Source organism: Aptenodytes patagonicus, chromosome 21 (assembly GCF_965638725.1).
Source record: "Aptenodytes patagonicus chromosome 21, bAptPat1.pri.cur, whole genome shotgun sequence".
Lineage (NCBI taxonomy): Eukaryota > Metazoa > Chordata > Aves > Sphenisciformes > Spheniscidae > Aptenodytes > Aptenodytes patagonicus.
In genome coordinates this window covers 2,109,683-2,136,761 of record NC_134969.1, presented here as the reverse complement: position 1 = coordinate 2,136,761, position 27,079 = coordinate 2,109,683, and the positions used below count along the sequence as shown (strand labels likewise).

Here is a 27,079-nt window from a genome sequence, read left to right as displayed (position 1 = left end):
TTTCTTCAACCAGACTGGTACTCAATAGGCAATGTGGGGATACGGAATCGTGTCTCTACTGCACATTTTTTTATTTTAATCATAAGTAAATGTCGTCAGAATAATTTAAGGAAATTGGGAAATTAAAGAGGCTGTATCTCTCCATTTCCCAATCGTATAAAAGCTACTGATGTTGCATGAAGTTCAGAAAATAAATTCAAGGTCAGAGAGGCATTGTTCCAAATGCTTCCAAAGTCATATGAAAGGCAACAAGCTTTAAGATCAATATAAATTTATGCTGTCCTTGCATAATCAGCAATTAAAACAAAGAACAAAGGCCAGTAAAACGTACAGAATCTTAAATCTAGCTGAAGAAAAACAAATACGTAATAGAAAAACAGGACACACATTTATGACATATCAAATCCAATCTACTGAAATATTTGTGTGTTCGTGATTCTGACCAAGGTGTGCTTTGGACACAGCTAGAAGAAAATCGCTTATTGCAAACAAAAACTAGTTTTTCAAAAGCTGACAATCTGCAAAGCAATATATTCTTCATCTACTGTAATAGTAGGGAACTTCATTTATATCGGACACTGCTGGAAAAAATCAGCAGGCACACGAAAGAGATCCAGGAGGCCCAAGAGAATTTATGCATACTCTATAAGTTGCTTTCAGGTTTGAGTTAGTTCAGCTCAGGCTTGACTGACAAAACCTTATCTAAATTCTGAAGTACATGACAAGAAAACACTCAGTTTCTCCTCTGAAGACTTGCAAAAACAATTCTCTTTATCCCTTTGGCCCAGAAGCATAAATAAGTAGAAAAGTATGAAAGGACAATGCCAGTGTGTTCCAGGTGAATTCGTATTTGACAGAGGACAACATTCTTCCAAGGTTTCTAGAGCATTCTCTCCAACCCAGAAGTTGGACCCGAGGCACCTCCACACACCTTACTCAAGTAATGGGACTGCAGCAGCTTCGCTCATGGACCAGTAACCACCTGCCCTGCCCTTTGTCTCAGCTCTGAGGGGCTATGCCAGGTGACCACAAGAAACAGCAATGACAGCACAAGCTGTACCCAGGGACCGCCTTCTTTACACCCTCTGCAGATTAACCATCAGCCCTGGTATCAGAGGAATTGCAACCCTTCCAGAATGGTTGCATTCCCCCCCCCCAATTTGCCACTCTTTATTCAAAAACTACACCAGTGAATGAGAAAGGTAAATACACAAAGCTGAGGGATCAGACGTCATTCGCCAGAAGGCTCAGTGTGGCAGTGTAAATACTTACGTAGATATTCCAGCTTCTAATACTATTATTCATGGAGTCATACCTGCTGAAGGTATAACACCAACATGAAACTCAGTGGATATGCATTTGTGGGCACATGTCCTATTTTGTGACGGAGATGACCAGTCTGAGAATGGAGCTAATTCCAACTTGTATTCTGCCAATGCAACCTGCTATTTTCAATTCTGGAAAGTGGTTTATTATGAGAGTATATCTTTTTAATGAATGCATTAGTGTAATTTTATTGCAGTAGCACTTACAGTTTCCAGACAAGGACGAAGGCATTATCATACTTGGCACTGTTCAGTGGGCAGAGCCCTTCTCCAAAGGGATCACAATCTAAGAGGGAGGAAAAAAAACACAACCCAAGGAAACCCACACTAGTGGAGGGCTTGGGGCTTTGCAGAAAAACATCTTTATCCAGGGGCACAACCATTTCCTCAACAACAGAGCTTATAAAAGTCAACTTTACCAGCCTCCACTTGGAATACTTGTTTTGTGCAATATACACTGCTTGAACAATGTAAACAGACTGATCTGCTTCACTTCTGGCTCATATGCACAAGGAAAGTGATGAAATATTTACTTTGCAATATGCTCATAGAAGAACTGCATTTCTAACAGAAATATGGGCTGCCTGTGGCATTTTATAATACACAGTTATTCCACATGCCACAAAGCTTAACATGACTGGACACTTAAGCAAAAAATAAATAACAGCTGAATACAGCTCTGGCTGCCTCTTCCTTAAGCAGGAAAGTTGCAAACCCCTCAAGCTTCATTCTGGGTATCGATCAGCCTCTTTGCCATGAGGAGGGCCGGAAAAATGTCCTTGTACTCAAAAACCAAAACTGCTTTTGACGGTACAAGCTACAGGACTGGAGACAGAAGCTAGTGGGAGGTTTATTTACACTGTATATCTGAAGTTGTTTAGACACATGAGCATGGGACCACTCTCATATCAGTCACTCCAGCTTTAGCGTGGCCTCTGCCTAATGCAACACAGCTAGCTGAGTTCTGGAACAGAACCAGTTCACCCCTCAATGACTACAGTGTGGGTAGCATTAACTCATTCTTGTCTTTGATGTCTCACGACTGGCAGTCATGATGGTCACCGCACATTGATCAAAACAAACCAGGTTACATTTATGAAAGAGGAGACTCAATCATTCAAGCACATTCATAGCAACAGAATTTTGTTATTTCCTTCAAATAAGCAGCACTTGCATACAGGAGTGAGCTGCCTCGGCTGCTGTACCCTTCAAGCCCCTGGCTGGGACTGGGTTTCATCACTTGACAGATAATTCCATCAGCAGCTCTACAGACTCGGATAAACTTGTACATTCAAATTCTGTCACTACAAATCTTCACCAAGTTGTCAGAAGCTAAATAACAAAGACATTGTCTGACATTACAACTGCAAAGGAAGTGGGTACAAAACATCTTCCACCTACTTTCAATTCCTTAAACTTACCAGGCCAGATCCATGGCAGTGTAAATCAAGGAAGTATTTTAACTATGTTGATTTACACCATATTAATATCTAAAGAAGCAATACTTTAGAGAGAGAAACAGAATTTATTTCTGAAGTGCTTCCTAAAATATGAGTTGATGCACTTTGTTTCTCAGCACAAAGGAAATCTAATTTAGCAAACACTGATGTACGGTCACTGCACGATTCAAAAGGTACAAATATCAAATCATATACACTGACTTGCTCTCAGCAGTATCATCTATTGGTGATACATGGCTGTCTTCTCCTTAATGCAGTAGTTTTTGGTATTGTTATTTTCTTTAGTTATTGTTACTTAGGCACAAATGTTTCTATTTTGTGTTGTTCTAGCCTATTCAATGAAACAGATGAACATAAAAAAACCCTTTCCCCAAGAAAACCAAAATCCATATCCTGCAGACACAAACACATTCCATCCTGGCCTAAAACACCAGAGGCTAATCCTGCTCATACATCAGCAACTTCTCAGTTTTTTCTGCTTACATTACTGTCCAGAGTCATTTACCTTCATTGCATAAAGTTCTCCAAACCAAGACACTAGATCCCAACTCAGAAACAGCACTCAAATGCTGACATTGGTTTTCAGCATCCCCTGTGATCCCCTCCTTACATTTGGAGGCTGTGATGAGTAGGGTAGAGCTCAAAGATGGAGACACAGTTAAAACAGCCAAACTCAGTGCAGAAGTGCCCCAGCTTTCTTTGTGGGATGACACACGTGAAACCACACAAGACTCATTGAGCTTCTCACACAACTGTGTATAGGCCACAGCACAGGATCAACGCCTCGGGTCCCCTGAACACTCCCCTTCACATGACGGCACAAACCCTGTTCTGAAGAGGCCCCAGAACAGGGGGTGTCAGGAGTGGGTTGTGAAATGTTCACAGCCAGCTTTTTCACACAGGTCTTTTCACAACCTCCTCCCCAAAAAGAACGTATTAAAAACTCACCCCCTGTATTGAACAGTTCATCTTTAAGAACTCCCATTTTTTTTAAACATTGTTTGATCTGCCATCTAAATAGGAAAAATATTCCTTTTCCCAGTGTTTACTGTTTTGAATCATTTATCAGCAACTAATTATGCTTCCTTACATAGTGGTCTTCTAAATCATTACAGACAATCACAAACAGTAAGTAGTTTACCCATAGCCTAGCTTTGACTCTCTTGCTCACACAATTTCAGTGAACAAACAGGGAAAGTACCTTCACACTTCATAAATCTAAGCCTTGTTTCCCTAAGTATTCACCTTTTCATAGTTTTAAGTTAACCTACAGTCTTATATCAAAGCCTTCTGGGTAATAAACAATGCAGAGACACTCCATTAACTATAACATTTAATCAAAAGCCAGTGGTTCCAAGATCATCATCAAGGGGATGATTTACATCTCAGATAGCCAGTGCCTTTTTCTCTCTGAACACATGGAGTGATAAACTGAAGAACACAAGGGCAAAGAACATGCATTTCATCTGAATCCAGCTCATGCCACTACTGCCAAGTCCAGAAAGAATTATAACATCCACCTCAAATCAAAAGCAGTATGTGAGTTTTCAGCAGGATGGCACAATACTGCGATACTGCAAAGCAAACATATCATTCCTGAAACCAACTTAGTCACCTCCAGTTCTCTGGAGAGAGACATTACTTCCCTTCCATTCCAACAATCTTTCACTCCCACTCTGTCATCACTTTCTGTCCCTTTTAGTGCTGCCCAAGCTTTTAGACTGTTATTGCAGAGATCTGTTACATTTAGGCATTGTTCCAATGTTAGCATAACAATTCAATTTTAAGGGCTTCCCAAGTCGAAAGAAGAGAGGAAGAAAAAAATGATGGTGGAGTGAAGATGCTGTAATAATGTATTTAGTTTCTCCCACACGTGCCCCCCCTTCCTCTCCCAACCAAAAAATTTGTCTTGGAAAATTACGCAAGTTTCCTATACATGTTTGGGATTTCTAGTCACATTGCTGACCTTGGAGTTCCCCAGCAAAAGCCACCTTACCAAACCACCTTACAGCTGGAAACTACAAATACCTGCACAGAAGAGGAAAGGGAAGTCTGGACCTTCCAGCTGTCACTGCACCATCCTCAGACATTGCCACACTGCTCTGTGATCATGTAACATTTCCAACGTATCTTAGAAATGACACATATTTCAGATTAGGAAAAATCTGGACAAAAGCATCGTAGCTCTCCATTTCCTTAATGTCTGGCCCAGAGTCATCCTGTTATTACTTTAGACCGTGGCATTTTTCTCCTACCTACACTGGACTCAAAGAACAGTTTATTCTCCCCAGCCGTCTCCTCCCAAGACAGGTGATTTTCAACATGCAGCTCAATGCCTGTGGGCATCTGTGAAAGGCAAGAAACGAAAATAGCCTCATGTCTATTCTCCTCAATTCTCTAGAAATGCAATAAGCACCTACATAGAAATAAAGGCACCTAACACTGGAAACATTGAGGTCAACAGATCCAAAACTGTTGGAAAGCCCTATTACAGAACAAATAAACCCAACCTTGTTCAGTGCTTCCTTGTTCAATTATGTTTCTGAACCCCCAGTGAGGTTCTGGACTCTCCCCAGCTGTTCTGTATCTGTCCTGAAATGTAAAGTCAAAAACCGGACAGAGGGCTGCAGCTAAACCCAAGCCCGAGTTGACCACTGCCTCACGCATGTGGGTGGGATGCTGACTGTCACCCCCACTGGTACATTCCCTCCTCTACCCCAAGCTAGCCTCCTCCTTTGAAGAAAGTCTTTTCTGCTTTATTATGCTTTGGGTTTATACTTCATGATTGAACCTTGAAAGGGCATATACTTCCAATAGCAAGGTCAAAGGAGTTCTGACATGCTGTAGAGAAAAAAAGAAACATCCAATTTCAGGTAACCTCAAAAGCCATTGCAGGACAAAACTTGAAATCACAAGAACATGACACCATACATATGTCCTGTCTTACAGCTGCACTGCAGTCCCCTGACATGCTGAGAGGCCAGAGACTTCAGCTGCTGTAAAGTAATGCCTCATTTGGTTAAGCTAGAAATTGCCTAAGTGAGTACACTGGTCATAACAGCAGCTGCCAGATTTTCCCTTGAGGCTGAAGTCCTCTGTTCTTAACAGAGAGAGAGGGAGAGTAGCATGGCAGGCTGACCTGACGCAGGCTGTCCCCTGCCAGCTTGCTTCATCCCTACCCTGGAATGACCTGGAAACAGAAGGGACTTCAGGCTTCAAGACCCTCAGCAGATTTTTTTTTTTTTAATAAAAAGATTGCTATCAAAGGGGGGGGGACACAAAATCACACCACCTGTTGTGGAGCTGTTTTGTAGTGAATATCACAGCCCATACTCCTGTCGGGTTATCAAAGAGACATTACAGTGTCATGCTGGCTTTCCCCAGGTGCACGCCACAGCTTTCCCAATCACTCCTGCAGATTTATACACCACTTCGCCATCTGTAAAGCTTACAAGCTAAACAGAATCAAAGCAAGCCAGAAAACAGGGCAAGCATTTAGGAGTAGACTTGCACGTAGTGAGGGGGAAGGGAGATGGATTCCCTCTTATTTTACTGTTAGAAGGGGAGGCACAGGAGGGCTTAAGGACTAATACTAGAAGATATTGAAAAATTACTTTGGAGTTATTTTAATAAGCATCTAGAAAATCCCTGGTAACACATTCTTTTTAATACAAGCAGTACCAAAGTAAATATTAGAGAAGTCTGTGTTCCTCAAGACACATTAATGAATATATGTTTTCCTGACTATTTACAGCAGCAATCTTAAATATTGCATTTTATTTGCACTAAAGTTAGCTAGTTGGAGACACACAGGCATGCATACCGCTTCATACGCCACCTGATCCAATATCCAGTGGATAGCAACGGATACAACATTAGAAAACATTTCAAACATGCATAACAAAGAAAACTTTGCTTGGCCAATACTGATGAGGAATTTAAATTACTAAATTATTCCACAACAGGGAACGCCTCAGTATCTTTTTCATCAAATCTCAGTTTTCACCATCTTCCTTGAAAACACGGTGACAAAGACCACATTGATTGCTTCATCTGGAAGGCTCCCGAAACATGCATGTGTCAAACAAAGTAGTGAAATGGGCTCTGCCTGTTCTGACTGTATCACAAAAGAAGATAGTTTCCACGCTCTACTGACCTGCAGAGATCATGTTTAGCCAAGCAAGCAGAGTTTGTTGATGCAAGGAACATACACAGAAAGAAAGAAAACCCTGAACCTTTTAACAATGAACAAAGCATAGGAATCTTGTCAGGAAGGCCAAATATACTACAGCTCACCCTGCTTTAAGCTCAGTTGAGCTTTATCAGCATAGTTACTAGTGAAGATTTGCCATACTGGCATCTCTTTGTACTTGCTTGAAACCAGAGTAGAGGACTCAAGAATAAGATTCCTCACATAAACTGAAGATCTGTGTTTCTTCCCACACAATAAACGTCATGTAAATCCAAAGGCTGTGGTATGGCTACATGAAGCATTTGCAGTTAGTACTGAACACGATCAGGAACACCTCACACCCCCCATACCACCAGGCTGTGCTTTCTCTGCAAAAGGATGACGCTACTCCCCTCTAATCCTGTGGGAAACTAGCATATTTTTCACTTCTTCAAATCTGAAAGAGAAGCACCTGGAAAAGGAACTGCACTTATCTTCTGAAACACACCAAGTTCGATTGCTGAGCTCCACTTAAATACAAGTCTTTCACATAGCCATTCACAGTGAATACAGGAGGAGCCGAGCATACGTGGAGCCAGACTAAAGAGCCCAGCCTGTAACTCACACTAGGCTACAGCAACCAAAGTGTCATGGAATCAGTCAACAGAAAATATCAACAAGACATACATCCAGAGCTGCAACCAAGCTGCTGAGCCTGCAATGGGGCAATCTTTGCCAGCAGCAGGGAAGTCAGCCTGGTGGTGGTATCCAGAACACCATCCCTGACTGCAACCTGAACACACCACAGTGCTACACAGCTGTACCCTAATGGGACTCAAGCTGGCCCCTCCAGAGCACCATGCCACATGGAAATAGCAGCACCATCAACACCGGGAGGAGAATCTCTCACACTTTACTGCACTACACAGCATAAACATGCCTGCTGACTGCAAATCCATGCCAGAGACAAGCCTGGTTACAGAAGGTCCTCACTCTTTTGTCCCTCCCATCAGCATTCTTTAGCAAGAACTGACCACCCTCTCTCAGATGAGCATAATAAACCTGGTGACTTGCTTCACAGGTGACAAGAGAAAAAAAACCCACCTTGTGAGGCAGCAGGCACAAGTCTTGCCCTAACAATGCACTCAGAGCTGTCAGCAAGGGAGAGACTCTTTCATCTGTCCAGTATATATGTCCAGACGCATTCAAGATTCACACATCTCCCACAGAGCCCAACACCCAGTGCTGTAAGCTTTCACTAGGCAGGCCAAACCAGCCCATTTAGCTTGTGCTGCTCTGGTTCCTTGCTGTACCCTGTTCTAACTACATGCACGTCTGTCCTATGACAAAAGTGATGAGCAGTACTTGATTTCATGTCCTTTGTTTGCATTAGAATGAGGGACATCCATTCTTCCATTGCACTTCACAAGTTACTGGACTTATCTTAATGGTGCTTTAAGGAACCTTGGCTGAAATAGCTCACGCATTAAGATTTTGAAAACCCCAAACAAACAAAAAGCCTCCAAGCTGAATACTCTAGGAAGAGACAAGAGCTTTAAACACTTTAAAAACAAATTAAGCAGCCACAACTGGCTATGCTTTAAGCATACTCTCAGGCTTCTCCCCCAGAGTTGCTTCTAAGAGAAGCAGACCCACTTCCTAGTGCAGGTGTTACGTATTTTAAGTCTTGCCTCTGTTACTGCAGAATGGTGTTATACACAGCAGCTTCAGATTCAGCTGAAGTTATGGTGCATTGGCTGTGTCACAGGAATTATTCACATGCACTTGGTTTACCCCACCCCAAGTGCAAGGCAATGTGACTTGGCTGAAAGACTAATGAAAATGCTTTCAAAGCCTCACACACCATATAAAGGTTTAGCTACCAGGCAACTCTCAGCTCATCTGATTTTTTCAGGGCAGCAGCAGAAAGCTGTCTGAAGGTATTCAAGGAAGCCTGAAGGTCAAGAAATTAAGAACAAGGCTTTGCAAACCTCATGAAAAGAGGCTCTGGTATCTTTCATCACAAATTACCATTCTAACCAGCTCCCTGACAGCCAGCAGCTCTGTCCCCAACACTGGGTTCGCTGCGATGCCGTGACGTTGCTAGGCACAGTTGCTAGGCAAAGGCACACATGCAACAGCTCAACTGCAGCTTCATTACAGGGCAGCCTTAACAAGAAAAGAACAGGGAGAAAAAAACCAAACACCTTGATTTTATACATACATAGAAATTTCTTTGAATGCTCAACAGCTAGTTCACAGAGTTTAGCAATACTGCAGACAAACGAGCTTTTTACTGTGTCTTCACTAAGAGTCACAATTCATTTCCTTCCTTTCCTTCACAACATTCATGCCTTTGGTATTCAGCAACACCAATTGTTTGGTGTTTTCTGCTGAATACTGGGCATTGCAGGAAGCCAAGGAAAGTGGTCTGGAAGAGGCAGCAGGAGACACAAGGAAAGAGAAGCGACATCCCCAGACCAAAGCAAGCAGGTGTGACTATTCTTAGCAGTGAGCCTTACACACACAATTTAGATCTGAATTTTGGCCTAGGGCCTCTTAGCAACAGGGCTCTGAGATGATGAGTCCAACAGCAATGTTTTAAGCAAAGCCAGAGGCTGCAGCTGTTTCCACATATCTCCAGGACACAGGATGTGGCCTCTTCTCTCTAGCCCTAGACAGAGGAAGAGAGACACTCTCATCCACCTGCTTGGAATCAAGTATTTTATCTAGATGACACAGTATTAGCCACCTCCAGGACCAGAAGTACAGGATGCTTCTCAAACAGCAATAATTGAAGATTCAGAATAAAGGTTAGAGCCATGATGAGTCACTAATACAAAGAGCAGATAAATGAACAAGTATTTGTAGAAATAATCAGTTAGTAATGGGGTCTATCTTTGTCTGACAGGCTGCTGACCACTTACCTGCAACAGATCAACAAGAATATTCCAGAGTACATTAGCCAGATCCACTTAAAAGTACAGTTTATCCTGGTAACACCTACTGGAAAGAGGACAATAAAGTTTCTGTGCTAGGAAGAGGAAGATTCATGGCATCACCAGGCAATACTTCTGCCATTCAGCACATGGAAGGAAAAGCATACATACAGTGCCTCTGACCCCTTCTTCCCCAGCTACCATGACCTGCCAGGCAAAACAGATATGAAAGGGCCTATACAACTACTGCGCTCCTTGGACCAGCCATTTACAGCAATGCAAAAATGAATCAAACAACTGGCCGATTAGCAGTTTTGCACTCACTTGGCTTGCACTGTTACAAGTCACCTTGAGGTGTCCTCTGCTGTCCAGTCATTAGGGATGCAACCCTCTGAAAGCCACCTGCAGTCCCCCACAAGATCTGTGAGGAGACAAGACCCCAGACTCATTTCTTACAAGTTGCTGGGATAAAGGCAGAAGTCACTGAATGTATTGCCACAGCCAATGCTGTTCAGTAAGTCAAACACACATTTCTGCTATTCCCCTTTCAAGGCAGTACTGATACTAGCATACCTCAGAGATAGGCTGCAAAAATACCAAGACACATGAGTAAAGTTATATTCAAAGAAAGCAAAAAACCGTGATCCTGTCCTTAGAGCACAGCTGAACACTTTGGTTTATCAGTTAATAGCTTCCTCACCACGCCATTGATTGACCTTGCACAATTCCTGCTTCAGTCTACCATGAAGTGCATTGCTAGCACACTGGATCTGCTCTTACTCTGTACCCAACAGATTTACTGGGTGCATTAAATACATGTTTTAATACTCATTCTCTGGCAGAAACATAAAGCAATGTCTATTGTGATCACTAATATCAGTGTTCAGAGTTTAAAATTTTTCACACCAAATGGGATTTCATTAAATAGGACTTCATGAAATAGGATGTGCAAAAATCTTAGTAAGAAAGGATATCACTCTGCTTCCAGTCTGACAGAGAACGCACAAGACTTTCAGATGAGCATTAGTGTGACTGGTTCAGACAGGTTGGACAAGACGCAAAAACAGCAACTGAAAGCTAATGTTCACCAGTCCAACTTTTAAGTCTGCTGAGCCTTAAACACGCTGATCAACAGCTGGGCCTGTGCTCAAAGTCTCCGGCAAATAAAATTGAGTGTTCTTTGCCAGTTCAAGTCTCTTGAGTTCATTTTTCTTAATCACATTCACTATTATAGTCATCAGTTTGAAAAATGCAGAGATACAGCAGCTGACAAATTGGACTATAAAGCATATATATGGATGTGTGTTCATGTGTATATATACACACACAGAGATAAAAAGTTAAAGCTAAAGAACTAAAAAGCTCTCCTGGTTGTTACATACTGTCTCCTTCCAGGCTTGGCAATCATACCATACAATCCCATTTATAAATATGTTAACTCTCCTGTCCTGTACTTCACACTGGAAGATTAGCATTAGAGCCTTACTGCTTTGATGATTATAAATATTAGTCTAATTTCCAACGTAAAATTAATTCACAACCAGTTTACACCCATTTGTTTTCATACCAACATTTTGTTAGCTTAAACAGTCCTTCTCCCTGTTTTGTTTTCATCTGGCCTTGACGCATTTATAGAGAATAGATCCCTTTGCAGCCCTGTTTGCCAGGCTAAATAAACCCTGCACTTACACTCTTCTGAGATACACCCTTCGTTCCTCTGATCATCCCCCTGCCAACCTCAACCCATTCCAGTTTGAATTCCTCCTGTGCAAAGGACATCAGACCACTCCAATCATTCCAATGAAGGTTCCCCAATACCTTATGAAGTCATACCAACTCTTCCTCATTTGGAGTTGCCTACACATATACTAAAGCTTTTGTGATTCGTAATCCAGAAACTCCAGGGTTTTCCGATTGCTCTTAGTGGAACTGGATTTCACAAATTAGGTTTCAAACTAAACACTGCATGACCTTCACACCCCAAACAAGCCTAAACAACTAGGTTTCCTCATGCTTGCAACAATTCCACCCCTCAAGCAGCCACTCATTAACAATCTAAAGAACAGTAATTACCTGCAAAAGTTCACAGCTGCATAATTCCTGATGGAACTGGGAATCTTTTGCAGACCATCCACTAGTTCAAATAATTTGCTCAGCTCAGAGAAGTAACACAGTTATCCCAATATTCAGCTAGAATGGCCTCTTCAAGGGATGCAAATTTCTCCCTTCAAAACTTTCTCTTTCAAAATTGTCTCTTAATCAATTTTGACTGCTCCCTTAGTGCCACGACTCTTCTACATAGCCATTGTCAGCATAATAATACTACCAAGCACTTATATAGCCATTTCCATCTTCAAAGCACTTCACAAGCATTAACCAATTCATGCATATTCTTCCCATGCTCTCTCTAGTGTGAATAACTGCCTCACTGGATTTTCCTGTGACTTCCCTTCATGGCTTTTCAGTTACCCCAATAACCTTTAATTGAATCCCACCATCAGTCTCCTTTGAAGGAGTGTTTATGCATCACATTTCAAAGTGAGCCAGAGAAGTGCTGCATCCTACTCTGGTGACAGAAGGGCTTTGCAATACACCATGCAAGCTTGCACACTTTTTATCTGAAACCAAGAGTTAGCCTATGAAAATACAGTTTAACACATGGTTAAGGCACTAAGCTGGAACTTGGGAGGCCTCGGTTTGGCCCTGGACTCATGGCAATGTGTCAAAGAGATTAGGCGACTCCTTTGTGCAAGATTTCACAAAAACAAAATGAATTCACCTAAGGACCACAAGTCTCTTTTCAAAAGGAACTTAAGCGGACCAGATTTACAAACGTTTTTTTATAACCTAAGAACTGCAGACAGATGCCTTGTAGCCTTTACAAATGCACTTGAGTTTTGCAGCTAACATATGCTCTTCTAAAACCCCACTGGGCAAGCATACACTTATTTAGGCATCTAAACATCCTTGCAAATCTTGCCCCGGGAGTCCAAGACTCAATGAAAGCGTTCAGGATGATTCAAAAGCTTCTTAAAATTTTACTCTTATTTTCTCTCTGCATCTGTAAAATGAATACAGTAAAGATTTAATTTTTCCCCACCTTCAGTCCAGACATCCATAAAAATGACACAGGGCAGGCATGGTTTTCTGCTACGTCTGTGATTCCTGATAAGCAAATCTCACAAATCTCAGATTTTATCTGTCTCCCACAAGTTTGGTGTTTCACCCAGCAGTTCATCTCAACCCACAATTGAAATGAAAACTCAGAAAAGGGAAGCTAATTTGATGAAAAACATTTGTACAAACCCCTGCAAATGGACTCCACTCATAAGCAGGATTTTTACTCAGTCTCATTTATAAGGTGCTAATTATTATCTCCAAAACAATTTTTTCAATTTGTATTTCAATTATTTTCCAGTAAAAGAATATTTGCATTTAAATGGCTTATCCATTGTGCTCAAACACAAACTCATTTTCATCTCAGGTGTTAGGACTCCTTTATCTCAAAAAGTGTAGGAAAGGTGAAATATGGTTCAAGGTGAAATCCATCTTGCAAATCACAGTGAAGGCCTAATTTAAAGATTTCCTCATGATAAAATTTTCTTCATTAGTCTCTATTCCCCCTGTTACCAAATCCATGTCATCATGAAAAGACTTAAAAGTAGCTGCAATTTCATTTGCCATTATTAGTTATGAAACTGTGTGTCCATCTATAAAGTTCAATGCTCCCTCAAGGCCAGTGAGAATGGAACTTGCCCCAAGAGAAATCCTTGACCTAGCTACAAATCTCATCTCACTAATAATTTAGAAGACCTGTCCTTGAAATTCTCACAATATTAACAATTTCATCATTACACTGATGGAGAACTGACAGTTTAAAGATGATAATACAGTGGATATAGATTCTTCTTTAGAAGTAAGTCTGCCCTAAGCTCAGAGAGTTGCAAGCGGTTTTCCCCTCCCCACCACGTTTCAGTTTCTAGCTTATATCTTTAAACATCAATAGAGTAATCTGGTTATATTTTCATGCATTTATAACTACATGGAAAGCACAGAAGTTACACAAATCTACCATATACTCTTGGTACTTGCAGGGGGGCCACCATCCCTTTTTAGCACCTAGGGCTTGGAACAGAAAGGAGACACAGAGAAGTTCTGTAGAAGACAACACAGAAGAACTGACTTCAAATATTCAGCTAATGCCATAAGCAGCAAACTAGCTGTCACTACAGTGACCAGAATCTTATACCTTCAGATATGGGAAAAAAAAATCATCCTGAGTAAGCAGAGACTTCACTTATTAAAAGCTCTTCACTCTTCTCCCACAATTCGCATTTCCCCACGTGCTCTATAGAGCAATGTATGTGCATTTACAAGTACTTTGAGATCTTCCAAAACACTCTGCCAGGCATTTGTATTATAACAGCTCGCACTTGTATTATCATATTTGAATTACAAAGAGAGGCAAACAGAAGGCAATTTCTCCTGGGAATTTTTGTTGGGATATAAATCCAATTTCTACTTGATTCTGTTAACAGCACTCTCATATTCACTTCCTTTAAGTATTACTGCACTTGATATTTATTACCTAATGCCTACTTGTCACCTTGAGCAATCAATGAAAGTCACCAGAAGTTGACAGTACACAGAAAAGTTAACAATTCACTTCTCCCAATGGGACAAAAAAAGCAAGCTACATGCCCTAAACAATAGATAGCTATAAAAGGTTTCTAACAGATTATGCGTAAAAAAATGAAACATTTCAATTATGCTGAAATCTTCAGTCCCTTTACACACAAGTTTCACATACACAACAGCAAAACCTAAATTCTTCACTGAAAACTGTCAGCTCTGTTCTAACGATAAATGTCCCTCTGTCCAAATAGTCTTCACAACTGATGGATGCTCTGAAACTACAAAACCAGACTTATTTTTATCATGTTCTGATCCAATTCAGAAAAACTCTCGTGCTAGGTATTAATCTGCCACGACCTGTATACAAAACATTCCCACTAGCTGCAGTGGATCAAGCCACTCATATGCAAAGTCCAAGTCATTTCCATACAGTTTCTGTATCCTGTGACCTCCATCTATGTATAACTTACAAAGAAACTCAGAACTTACTTCCATTAACATTATATTGTAGTATTTTATTTTTCTTCCACCTCCTCCATTCATTTAAAACCTCATTTTTACCCTTAGACATACTCTATTTAATCTTAGTTTTCAATCCCAAAAGCAGATCAATACCTTTCTTCTTCAATCTACATAGCTCTCAATCAAAGAGTTAACAAGGGGTGAATTGAATCGACTTGTAGGTTCAAATTGGGTATTTTTTTTGTAAAGTCTCATTTGCTAACTGCACTCATGGAAAAGAAGGAAAAAACCTCCCCATAATAGCCCTCAGTATTAGATTCCTAGGCAAAAAAGGTCATAATTTGTTCTCAAATTTAAGACTGTCACAGCACTTAGCAGGAACAAGTGACAGACCCTCCCATAAAACATTTTCTAGAGCACTTTAAATCCAGCAAAATGAACTTGCTCTTCCTAAGATGACTTCTTTCAGTTAGAACCAACCCAGCTGTTCATGAAGAGGTGGTAACAGCATGGGCCTTGCAGGGTTGTCTCTCATATCTTAAACCTTGCCAGGGTAAAGAAACCAACACTGTACGTGCTACTGAAAGAAGATACCTCGGTCTATGAAACACCTATGTCAAGGTACTAGATGACCTATCTTCACATTCGAGACCTAAGAACTTCACTCAAAAAGCCACAATGGTTTCACTGTGCTTTAGCTCTAGACCTTAAGCAAGATACTATCTGCAGCGTGGAGACCATTCCACACATTGTTCCCTCAGCACATGAGCACCTGACAGGTTTTTTTAAAATATATTTTCATTAAAACACCCTACCAAAGTACAGAAATTCCAAGACAGCTGTTTTACCATCCTTTGAAGAGCTACATGATTTGCACACCACCACAGCACAACCTGTAGAAAGAGAACCGGAGGAGTAACCCCACAGAGAGGTCAGCATGCAAGTGACACATCATCCTTCTTCCATCATTCCAGGAGTGCTGCCTTTAAAGGTTGTGTGTTAAACCCAACATGAGAAATAAAGCCCCAACACTATCAGGGACAAATTCCCTATCCTTCAAATGCTTATTATTTCAGCAGGTGGACATTATTTTAACAGACTGAGTCCTTCTCCAAGTGGTGCTTAACTTTAACGAAAACACCCCAGGATGGTTGCTGACAGATATCCAGTGTCCACAGTCAGTGCCTAACCTTTCCCTAATGGAGACAAAACAACAATAGAGGGATATAAACAATATGCTGCATGATGCAAGTAGCATCTTTAAAAATGGCATCAACTTTGGAAAAGCACAGGCTCCTTCTGAAGGAGATTTCCTTTCTGGGAGGAAATATGTGGGGTTTTTTTACATTATTATTTGGTGTATCAAATGAGAAAGAAACATTAAATTGTGCCTTTGTTACAGAAGAAATGAGCTTCCATTTTCTGTACCTTCAACTTGGCTTTAACTGCTCACCAATGTCAGATCAAGCGTCTGTTTAACAAAGGACCAGATCCTCCTTTGCCCTGCAGCAACAAGAAGAGGGAAGAATCCTGCTGACAATAATGGAGTTAGAGACACGAAGGAGGCAGGACTGGGGAACAGAACGAGACCCAGTACGTCCTTACATTTTCAAACTGCAAGACCAGCTTTTCTGCAAGAAACTTAAGTTGCCAGCTAGCACTGCTCATTTCAGCTAGGAGAATGGTGAAAGAGAGTCCTCCTTACAGGCAGCCAGACCTCAAGAGTTTGGGAACACACACATACACTGGTAACAAAAGCAGAGCAAGGGGAGAGTGGTAACAATGTGTAAGCCATTACACAACAGCACATCATTCCCCACTGTAAAGTTCTTCAGCAAACTTTCTGTGAATAAAAAGCCAACTCAGACCTTAAGGAAACGCACTCATCCTGCTCTTTCAGGCAGTAAGCTCCACCTCAGGCCCTCTGGCTCCAAAAGTAATGACACAGATACCATAAAAAAAATTTCAAACTCTGCTTCTGCAAGTTTAACTAAAAAAAAAATTGCTAAACTGCTGATAAATAACAGGCACCATAATTAGGAAACAAGTTCTCTATTTGATCTCTGCCATCCTTGAGACATTCTTCATAACACATTCAATAGTACTATTTTTCCACTCTGTAGACAAGAAGCTGAAGCTCATGCAATTTAAGCAACTGTTTCAAAGCCAAAGAGTCTGTGGCAGGTTAAAATCTGAAGGTCCAGACCATCCTTTCTGCCAACACCCTGCTTTTACTAAAGACCAGTATTCAATTCCCTTATGCTTCTGGCAAATTCTTGGTCTGCTACAAGTCTCATACCTTCCCATCTATATTGGGGTACACCATGCTTTTAAAAGCTGCACTGCAGTCTTTTGCTAAGAGGCACAAATGTGGATATAAACATATAAACTGTACAAGCAATACAGCACAAATTACAGAAGGAGCTGAGCAACCTGTGCAAATCCTTGCTGGAACAGAAACTGCACTTGATTATATTTCACTTTTTTTTTGCCACGAGTACTTTACTTCTTGAAGTTCAGTAGCAGACAGACAACTTTCACCTCAGAATGTCATTCACAATCAATCCCAAACTGTACATTAAAAGGTTGAATTCACTCCATGCAATCAAGGGAGAGAACCAAGAGCATAAAACTTGTGTAGCTAATCAACCTAGTGTAATTTGTATCTGCTGAAAGCTTTTCACAAACATCCTAAGATCTCTCTGCAGAATAAATCTGTAAATCATTTTAGGATTTTGCAAATTCTACTCATCCCCATGAAACAGAACAACTAAGGCTCGTACCCTCAAGGATTTGTAAGTGCCAATAAGCACAGAAAACAGCAAAAACTGGGCTTTAATGACTTCTGCAAGTCAAGAGAGAGTGTGCAAATAACAGGAGAGCACTGAACCAGAAAATCCCCAGTTGGGGTTAATTCTCTAGTTGTGATTAACTCATCTTTCCTGTCTATTTCAGTACTTCTTGCACCTTCTAATACAACAGGCTCTGGGCACTGACAGGGCCACGATTATCAGGCTGTGACTGTGGTTTGGTGAAACTGCCTGTTGGTCTACATCCCACTAAACTGACAACTGAGAAGCAGCTAAATTCTTTACACTGAAGAAATGTAGGTGGCACTAAAGCAGGTGGACGAAATCCAAATAAAGCCATTTCATTAGGACAGAATAGACTTACCATTCCAGAGAACTAATGCAAGCCAGAGGCCAAGAGAACCAATCTTCTCTTTCTTTTGTTTTAAAATGTTCTGGATAAAGAGCTTTATTTGATATTCATTGTTGTTTTATCTGCCTTCAAATGGGAACTGCAGACATTTTGATAAATGGATTGAGAAATTGTTCTGTTTCAGTATAACTACTGCAAAGTGCCTTCACATCTGCTAGCACAGACACAGCTCAGACCTCATCTGCAGAGAGAAAGCATCTCAAACACACCTCTCGGAAACAACAGCACGGCATTTCTGTGCTGCTGTTTAGCACGCAATAACACAGAGGAGTGAGAAGACCTAGAGTCTGTTCCTAGCTCTGCTAGCATCCTGCTGCGTGACCTTGGGCAAGCCTTTCTGCATCCAGCTCTTCCTCCTACCTTCCCTGCACTTACAGCAAAACACCTTTGGGCACAGACTGCTTCTGCCCAGTGCCTTCTCTTACAGGGCTAATCATGAAGCAGGAGCAGCAATGCCTTCTTACATGGAGGGAAGGGAAAAAAATTGCCAGCAGGATATAGGATGCTGTTAATTTCCTTCTGGTTACAGATGGAGAGAAAGAGCTGCCTTCTGAGGTCACCAAGAATTACTAAGGAGGAAGCCCAAATGCCAGTGAGGGTTGAGGTACCAGGCTTTTGTGAGAGCTTGGCTGCAGCTCCAGCCTACGAGTCCTGCACAGCAGCACTCTTATCAAGGCCAGCCTGGTGTATGCACAAGTATAAAGCTGTTTTCTGGTGACACCAGTTGCCTTCCTCATGTATTGTCCTTAGACAAACCCGGCTTCAGAAGCAGACTTCCAGCAGTGCTGGCAGAAAGACCCTCTGTGTTGTGGTCTCCACCTATCTGCACAATCCTCAACAGTCAAGAATTATATCCAACACTTGTTGATAGATTAGACTGTACACTCTTTCCAGGCAAGGGCTGCTTGTTTACGCCTGTATGTTTACACCGCACTGGACATGCAAGGACCACTGCTCATGAAGCTGCTGAGTATACCATACCATAAATACACTAATACCACATGTTGCACAGGTGTTTCTTTAAGTCATGTACCCCTTCCTTCAACTCTCTAAATACCTGCTTCCCCTAAACCTAGGCCATCAGTTCATTTTCAAGTAGATTTTTGCAGACAATAATTGGGAAGGATTTTTTTTTTTAATTACTCCCCTCTCACACATCTCCCTGGCAACCATAGCTGCTCCAGGCCCCATAGTTGCAAGACCCTTCTCTCCCAGTGAAAGTCACAGATTCACCAGATCTCCCTACTCCACGATTATTTTGACCTCTCAGAAATTACTAGCACCAGTAGGACTCTGACACAGTCCCCAGTTCTCTTTCCATCCAGCAGACAACAGTGGTGTGCATACAAAAACCAGGCAGTTAGTTTATTACTACAGTGGGGATGCCTGTACCTCGTAAGGATAAAAAATTACTGCAACCATTACTGCAAGGGACTGAATCAGGGAACACACCTGATGCTGGGAAGAAAGAAAGAACACCATACTGTTCACTGCGAAGTCACATTAAAAAAGGGGGGGAAAAAACATCCCAAAAAACTTTTCTACTTTCATGCAAGGGAGGTATAAAAAAAATTACATACACGCTCCCTGCAGCATACTGTCTCTATTCTGGCTGGCTGTGTCCATGGCAGCAGCAAAGAGACTGAAACAGAGTTAATTTGATTTCTTTAATCAATGGGATTTTCCCAATTACACATTAACCACTATCAGATCAGTCTGCCACTGCATAGCATGGCAGAAGCACATACATTTTGCAGATTACTGCACTGCATCGTGTTTATTGCAAGCAAAGCACATTGATTCCCATAATTGCACTGTACTTCACTCCTCCAGAAACACTGTGTAAACACAGAAACTGTGGGTGCTATCACTTTTTTTAATCTCCGGATCTTGATTTCTTTGAAAGCAATGCAAGTGCCTGCTTCTCAAAGTAGGCACTCACACACCACAGGAGGCCTCAGAAATAACCTTATAGTTGCATTGAAAGTACCTCACAAGTAGCTTCACGCTCCTCTGCAGAGAATTAAGCAGCAAAACAGGAAAAGCCATCTTGTATTTGAGACCGAGACTGACACGTTTGCAGCTCTGCCACAAATTCCCTAAATGACCTTGTGCAAGTCACTCAGTAAAGCCAGTTGCTTTCCACCCAAGAGGCAGCTCCTTGGGCTGCCCTGGGCAGGAGCGAGGGCAGCCCCTCGGGTGGGTCAGGCTGCACAGGCAGAGGTTCCTCCCATCGCTCTCTGCCCTTGGGCACAGAGAGGAACAAAAGGCAGCACACAGTGACACCACTCCTTTCAAAGCACCACAGTGGGAAAGCGTGGTGGAAAAGGACTTGTACATGGCTTCTGTGGCCTGGCGCTTGTAGAAGATACTGAGCAGGCCACAGCGTTATTTTCCCTGCTGCTTCCACAGCCCCCTCAATACTCTGGATTTACCACTGATACAAGTTAAGAGAGTCCATTATTAGGAAAGCCCTTTAATTCTATGTTTGCCTGTACTCTGAAAGAGGTTACCATCCAAGGTATTGGATGGTATTATAAAAGCCTCATTGGCTGGACTTATGCACTGTAATATCTAAGTGACAAGTATTAAGTGCACATATTGGAGTTCTCAATAAATATATTTAAGGGCAACATTTCAATAAGCAGCAATATACAGACTTCATTAAAATACTGAGCTAGACTATAAACCCCAGTTAAGGTGCAGGATTGATGAGGTCATCTCTGTTCCTATGGCCAGTCTTTCTGGGTGGAGCAATCCCTTTAAAGCCTGATGCTGTTAACCTTCCCATCATTCATCTGCACCCATGGAGGCTGCATTTGGCTATTAGAGCCAACACACAATTACACTACCTCTGACATTTTTGGCTGTATATGTCAAATAGACAACTCAATGCTGGACTTACCAATTCAAGCAGTACAGAATCTTTGTTACTCAATAATTTCTTTTATGTAGCTCTTAATGTCTCATCTTTCCCCTTCCATTTGAATTTGCTATACTTTCTGTTGGACAAAAGGCTAATTCAAATCTAGGCCTATTCGTGGTATTTCTGAACCTCCCAATGCCTAGACACATGGAAGATAGTAAAGTAGTATTATTTAAAACCCACCCAGCTAAACACAGCTTTGTTATAATTTCACTAAAGCCCATGAAAAATTACTCCAGCCCTATGTCTCAGGATACTTTTTGCTAAAAATGTAGTAAGACTTCTCTTGTAATACTATGGGCACAAAGACATCTGTTGCAGCTTTCTCCCTGAAATCTCTATACCAGGTATACCTATACAATATGCTTTTTAAGTATACATTGCAGTGAAAGGTCAAAAGGTTAGCCGCACAGTCCTAACAAAAAACTCAAGTCCCAATCCAGTACTGATCTAGCCAGAGAACCATGCATCCTCTCCATCTCCAAAGAGGGTCTCGCTATTGGAAAACTAGCTCAGGGCTTAGCTGCACCTGATGGAAGCAACAGAGATGAGACTCACCCTTCGGCCCACTCTCCACAAGTGCTTTATTGCTATGGCTGGATGTTACAATCAGTGTTATGGAGTGTTAGGCTGCCTGACCTTCCCCCCAAACCTGCCTAACCCTCAACATTACCATAACATTTTCATCTGGTCAAGATCCATGCCAAATTTAAGTAGGAGTTGGGGGGGGCATCAGCAGGAACATAAGTGCAGCTGTGAAATCTGGCATTTCACAAACAACTGGCCTCTCAGGAACCCAAGCAAGGCAGCAAGCACCACACAGTAATTCAGCAGTTGCAAATCCCTGGAGCACAGGTGCAAGCAGTTAGCAGCAAACTGGGGGGGCAGGAATTATTCTTCATTTGTCCCTGAAAGTAGATTAATAAAGCACAGTCACCTCTGCATAGGAAAATGTATTCTCTATAGCAGGGATGCTACAAACGATCACCTGATCAACAGCTCAACTAGACCCTGAGCCCTAAACAACCGTGGCAAAAAGCATATCCACTGGGATCTATGCCAGATTGCCTAGATCACATTCCCTGCACCCATTTTGACAAGCACCTTCTTTTGATAGAAACTCCTACATAACTGGAAGGCAGCCACCAAGGGATCAGTTGAACAGACATCCACCTCTGTACCACTGCAGGCTGGCTCAGCTGGGAACCATCAACCAGCTGAATACAAAATTTCCCTAGGAGGTAACTGGCATGACAGGGACTGAGCTCCATGGCAAGGAAAGCTTAAGCTTAGATGTTCTTCAGCAGCACTGAGAGGACACGACAAACAAACAAAAAAAAAAATCAGTGACAGGCAATGAACAATTGTACAGCAAAGAAAAGCCTCCTGTACCCCAAACGAAGAACTCAATCAATACAAAGAACGAGAAAACTGCTTGCCTACGGTGCCACAGCATGAATTGTGACCCAAACATCCAAAGCTTGAAGTACAGTCCTTGCTACTGCACAGCAGTCTTCCTAGCAAGTTCTTCCTAGCAGGGGCTCCTCTTCCTGCACCCTTCCCTACCCATTACTATGGGCACATACTTCCATGGAGGAAAGCATCCTGAATTTGGATGTTCTTCACTGAGAACTCACAAGTGTGCACACCAGTGTGAAGAGATAAGAAAGTACATTCACTGCACTCCAGCCAAACCTGAGGGCCACATGGCAGCCCAGCCTCATATATACAGGCACGCAGAGATGGAAGCATTGGGCCCTATTCCCATCCACCTGAGGATCATCTATGTTACCCCACTGTGAAGCACTGAAAACATATGGACTAGATCACATATCCTGTCTCCCAGTCACAAGGGCAAGGAGGCAGGTACAGCAACATGACGCCTTTGTGTTCCCAACCTCTAAGGACCAAGAAGCCAGCTGATCCCAAGCAAAAGAGCTGTACCCTCTAAACATCTGCACCTTCTAAATGTTTTCCACAAATGACTCCTTTCCAGTAACAAAAGGCAAGACGTGAATGAGTACATGGGAATCATTCATTCCATTCAGCACTGATATCCCCACTGCTTCAGCATTGATAGTAGGACTCGGATCAAAACGATATGCTCAGCTATTGCCATAAAATACTGTAGTTTCATCATATGCCACAATCAAATGTAATCAGGCTGATGACTATTCACTTCCCTCCCTCCTACAAAAAAAAAAAATCTGTTCACCACTTCAGAGAGTTAGTATCTCACACCCTTACCCCTTAAAAAAGGGATACACTCAAATCACTGAGTATTTCACACTGAAGTTCCTTCCCTGGCAAAGTGCCCCAAATCGCTCTTTGTCCTGTGGAGATTTAAGACAACAGAACAAAATAAAAGGATGATTTACAACATAAATACATACACATACATCAAAATTTATAAACAGCTTCCCGCTCCTCCACTCTTCAGAGGAAGAGTCTGCCAAAAACTATTTTCCATCAAGAACAAAGAAAACCACCGTGGGTTTAAATTGGTCAGACCACATTTCAAGCCAGTGCATCTTTCCATAACCCAGTACAAAACAAGATGCTGACTAGTAAAGCACAGTGTGTAAATAACGGTATCAAGACCCCCTTTATAACAGGCCTTCAAAAGAAATTGCATATGTGTATATCCATACACAACTGGCCAATATGTACCCCAAATACACCTTCTAGTGCCGATGCATAGCTAGGTACCCAGAAGGGAACAGAAAGGAATACTATTCCTGTTCCCACCTGTTTTGACAATCAAGAAATACAATTTCAGGATCATCATACACACTGTATTTCTGAGAGGCCATGCACGAATCACAATCAACTCGCAGCCAAAGACAAATTCAGTGCCCTCCAAATCTTAAAACACTGTCAGAGTATTACTGCATCCTTAAAACTAAAAGGGGAAACTATACGGACTGCTTCCTCTCCCCCCACCCTGTACATACACAATAAACTTCAGCAGATCACAAAACACCACCTTCCCTACAGCTCCATCAGTTCTTTGCACAAACAGAAGCTCGCCTTCAGACACAGCAGCATCCAGAAGAAAGCACGTGCTTTGTGCCATTTTTCAGAAGGACATTATTGGGCAACAGGACTACCGACACAGCACAGCTGATGTGATGCGAGTAGGATTTCTTTCTCTTTATTTTTAAGACGGCCAGAACTACTAACTGATAGTTTTACATATACAGCTCTACTGCCACACTATGGGTACTCTTGGTTATTACTACCCACACAAACCCTAGGAACAGGCAAGGTTAGAACTGAAGCCTCTTAGGAACTCTGTTCTACTGAGGTTCACGATTTGCTCAGCGAAGGTACTAGAAGTCCCAGCCCAGACTAAACTTACTTTCTGGGATTAGACCCTAAACCCACCATGGACTCCGCAAAGGGTGGGTGCATTCACTCTGTATACATTCACCGTGTTCTGGATATCTAGCAGTAAGCCACTAATTTCAAAGTTGATATCTTGCTTTGACAAGAAGATCGTTACTAGAATTTCAGAATTTGTTAAAAAAGAAGAGCTATTGACCAATGCCTCTAGCTCTGATGCAGATAAACATCTGAGGTCTAAAAAGCTTTTGCAAATCTAATGCTCACAAAGAAAAACAACATAGAGCACCAACCTCTGGGTGAAGGATCCAGAACAGACAGTACTCTGAATGCAGAGAGAAGGGAGCTAGGGGCCTGAGAAGAAAGGATTATATACTGAACAAGCCGGTACAGAGAGAAGCCTGGAAGATCTAGTATGAATAAGCTACAGGTAGCTTAGAAGAAAAAAGCTGTAAGCCCCTGATATAGTACATCATATGTTTAGGTATCTCTGCATCGGTCTACTTGCATCAGAAAAGCACAACAGAAGCTGCTGGAATGGTTCTCGTGTACAGGCTAAATGCTCCTGCTAAAGAAAGGAAAAATATTCACCGAAATATTCATCCTTAATTAGGACTTGTAGGTTGTTTGGGTGGTTTTATACCCTTTCCTAATAGATACTTCCAGTTAGCAATACTCTTCAGGTCCACTGCAAGAGTACTCGGGGGAACAGTTAACACTTATTCTGGATCTCTCCTTAGAGAAAATCTGCCTTACATAATAAAATCAGTGTTGCATTCCAGATAACAAAGTGTCCACGTCCACCCCCACCCCCCCCAAAAAAAACCCAACAAAACCCAGGAAGGTTTCATACACATCAACACAAACATGCATTCCTCTAGCCTAAGATACAGCAGACAAGACAAACATCACTTAGAAACTCTTGGAAATCAGGGCACTGCACAGTGTTGAAAGAAGACACTGCCACTCAGCTCTCCCACTCTTCCCCCTCCTACACACCCGTAAGGACAGTCCCTAAATATTTGCTGTTTACACCAGAAATAAACTTCAGTCTTTAGATACGCTTTTGCTACAAGGGCAGTTAAAGAAACTAGGGAGGAGACATAAGCAAACTCCCCCCAAATTCAAGTCATCTTTTGCTATCTTTCAAGTCAATAAACGCATATTTCACAAAAACACACGATGCTGAGGCCAAAGAGCTCATATATGAGAGAATCAACTTGAAAAGCAGGAGGAGTAAGAGAAGAGTGCTTCTGTCTTCATGCAAGGCATCCTAAATCTATTTTATCAGCTATGGGCAAACACTAGGGTAAGTGAAACAATGAATTAAGATGCAAGGGAAAGGCAGAGGGGGAAACCGTGATAGCATTTTTTCCACAGTCATCTCGCATATCATACAGCAACTGTGGACAAATTATTTGACCCACCAGAGATGGGGAATGAGATCAAATAAAGCAACCTTTTATTATCTCATCGCTTAAAATTGTTGCTCCCAAAGGATACAGAGGGAAACTATCTTGTACAGAGCTACAAGGTCTGAAAAAAATATACTCCTTATTGAACACTACAGGGAAGCATGTGCTGACACACAAGTGCATGCACACACACAGAGTGTCATCGTCCCCCATGTCTTCCTCCCCCCCAAGAGGACTAACAGTGGTCCTTTGATCTAAGGAGCAGGAAGAAAAATGCTCCTAAAGTTGCCAGCTTTCTCCATTACACTTACCAGTCACCGAGACAGCCAGCAGCCCCATGGAGAGCAGCAGCACACGGCTCCAGGAGCTCACTTCCACCGTCATGAGAGCAAAGATCCCCAATTTTCCCCAGTTCCTTCCAAAGCTGCAGCTGCATCCCGGCTTGTCCCATCCCAAGGAAGGTTGCATGTCAAAGGGCTGCAGGAACGGGGCGTGCTGGGGTTGGTGGTTGTTGTTGGGTTTTCCCCCCTTTTTCTTCCCCTTTACAATTGTGATAGTCCTCGGCTCGTCTGGATGAAGAGGAGAAATGAAAGGGGGGGGAAGCAGGTCAGGCTTGTGATTTTATTTTTTCAGCCCAGAAAAAAAAATCCCACCGCATGGAAGGCTCTGAGCTTCTGCAGCTGGAATGAACCAAGTGTGGCAGCAGCTCGGGGAGAGAAGAGGCAAGGAAAGGAGAGGAGGGCTGGCTCGTCCCTCCCGGTGGCTGTCTCAGAGCCAGCTCCTCGGCATTAGCAGCACACAGTCCCCAGGGATTTATACTTTTTTATTAGCCAGTTGATTAATTGTTCCCATATCTTTGTTCTCTTCACTAAATGCTGGGGAGGGGAGAGGGCACGGGTGTTGTGGTGAGGGGCTGCTCTGCAGCCACCGAATAGATCTGCCTCAGTTTTGCTTCCCCAGCCAGCCCAGCACAATCCTCCCACCAGCACCCACCCCACTAGAACCAACGAACCACAGATTATGCTTTAGGATTGCATTCATTTTTAATACGCACTACAGGTTTCTTGTGTGGGAGTAAGTCCCACAGGCCCCCATTTTGCATGGAGCACAGCATAGTATGCATATGTACACACACACACAGAGCATCTCTGCTATTAAGACATCTGCCAGAGCGATGCA

At 42.2% G+C, this 27,079-nt stretch overlaps 1 protein-coding gene across 1 annotated transcript in view; it reads right to left on the bottom strand.

Annotated features, from left to right (window-relative positions):
- The window catches only part of CSMD2 (CUB and Sushi multiple domains 2), a 309,987-nt gene extending 283,573 nt beyond the window's left edge, over nt 1–26,414 (bottom strand). The window contains exon 1 of the mRNA XM_076357104.1: nt 26,212–26,414. Within this exon, the coding sequence (XP_076213219.1) occupies nt 26,212–26,368 (157 nt within the window). The 5' untranslated portion in view covers nt 26,369–26,414. The remainder of the gene's footprint in view (nt 1–26,211) is intronic.
- Nucleotides 26,415–27,079: the final 665 nt, after the last annotated feature.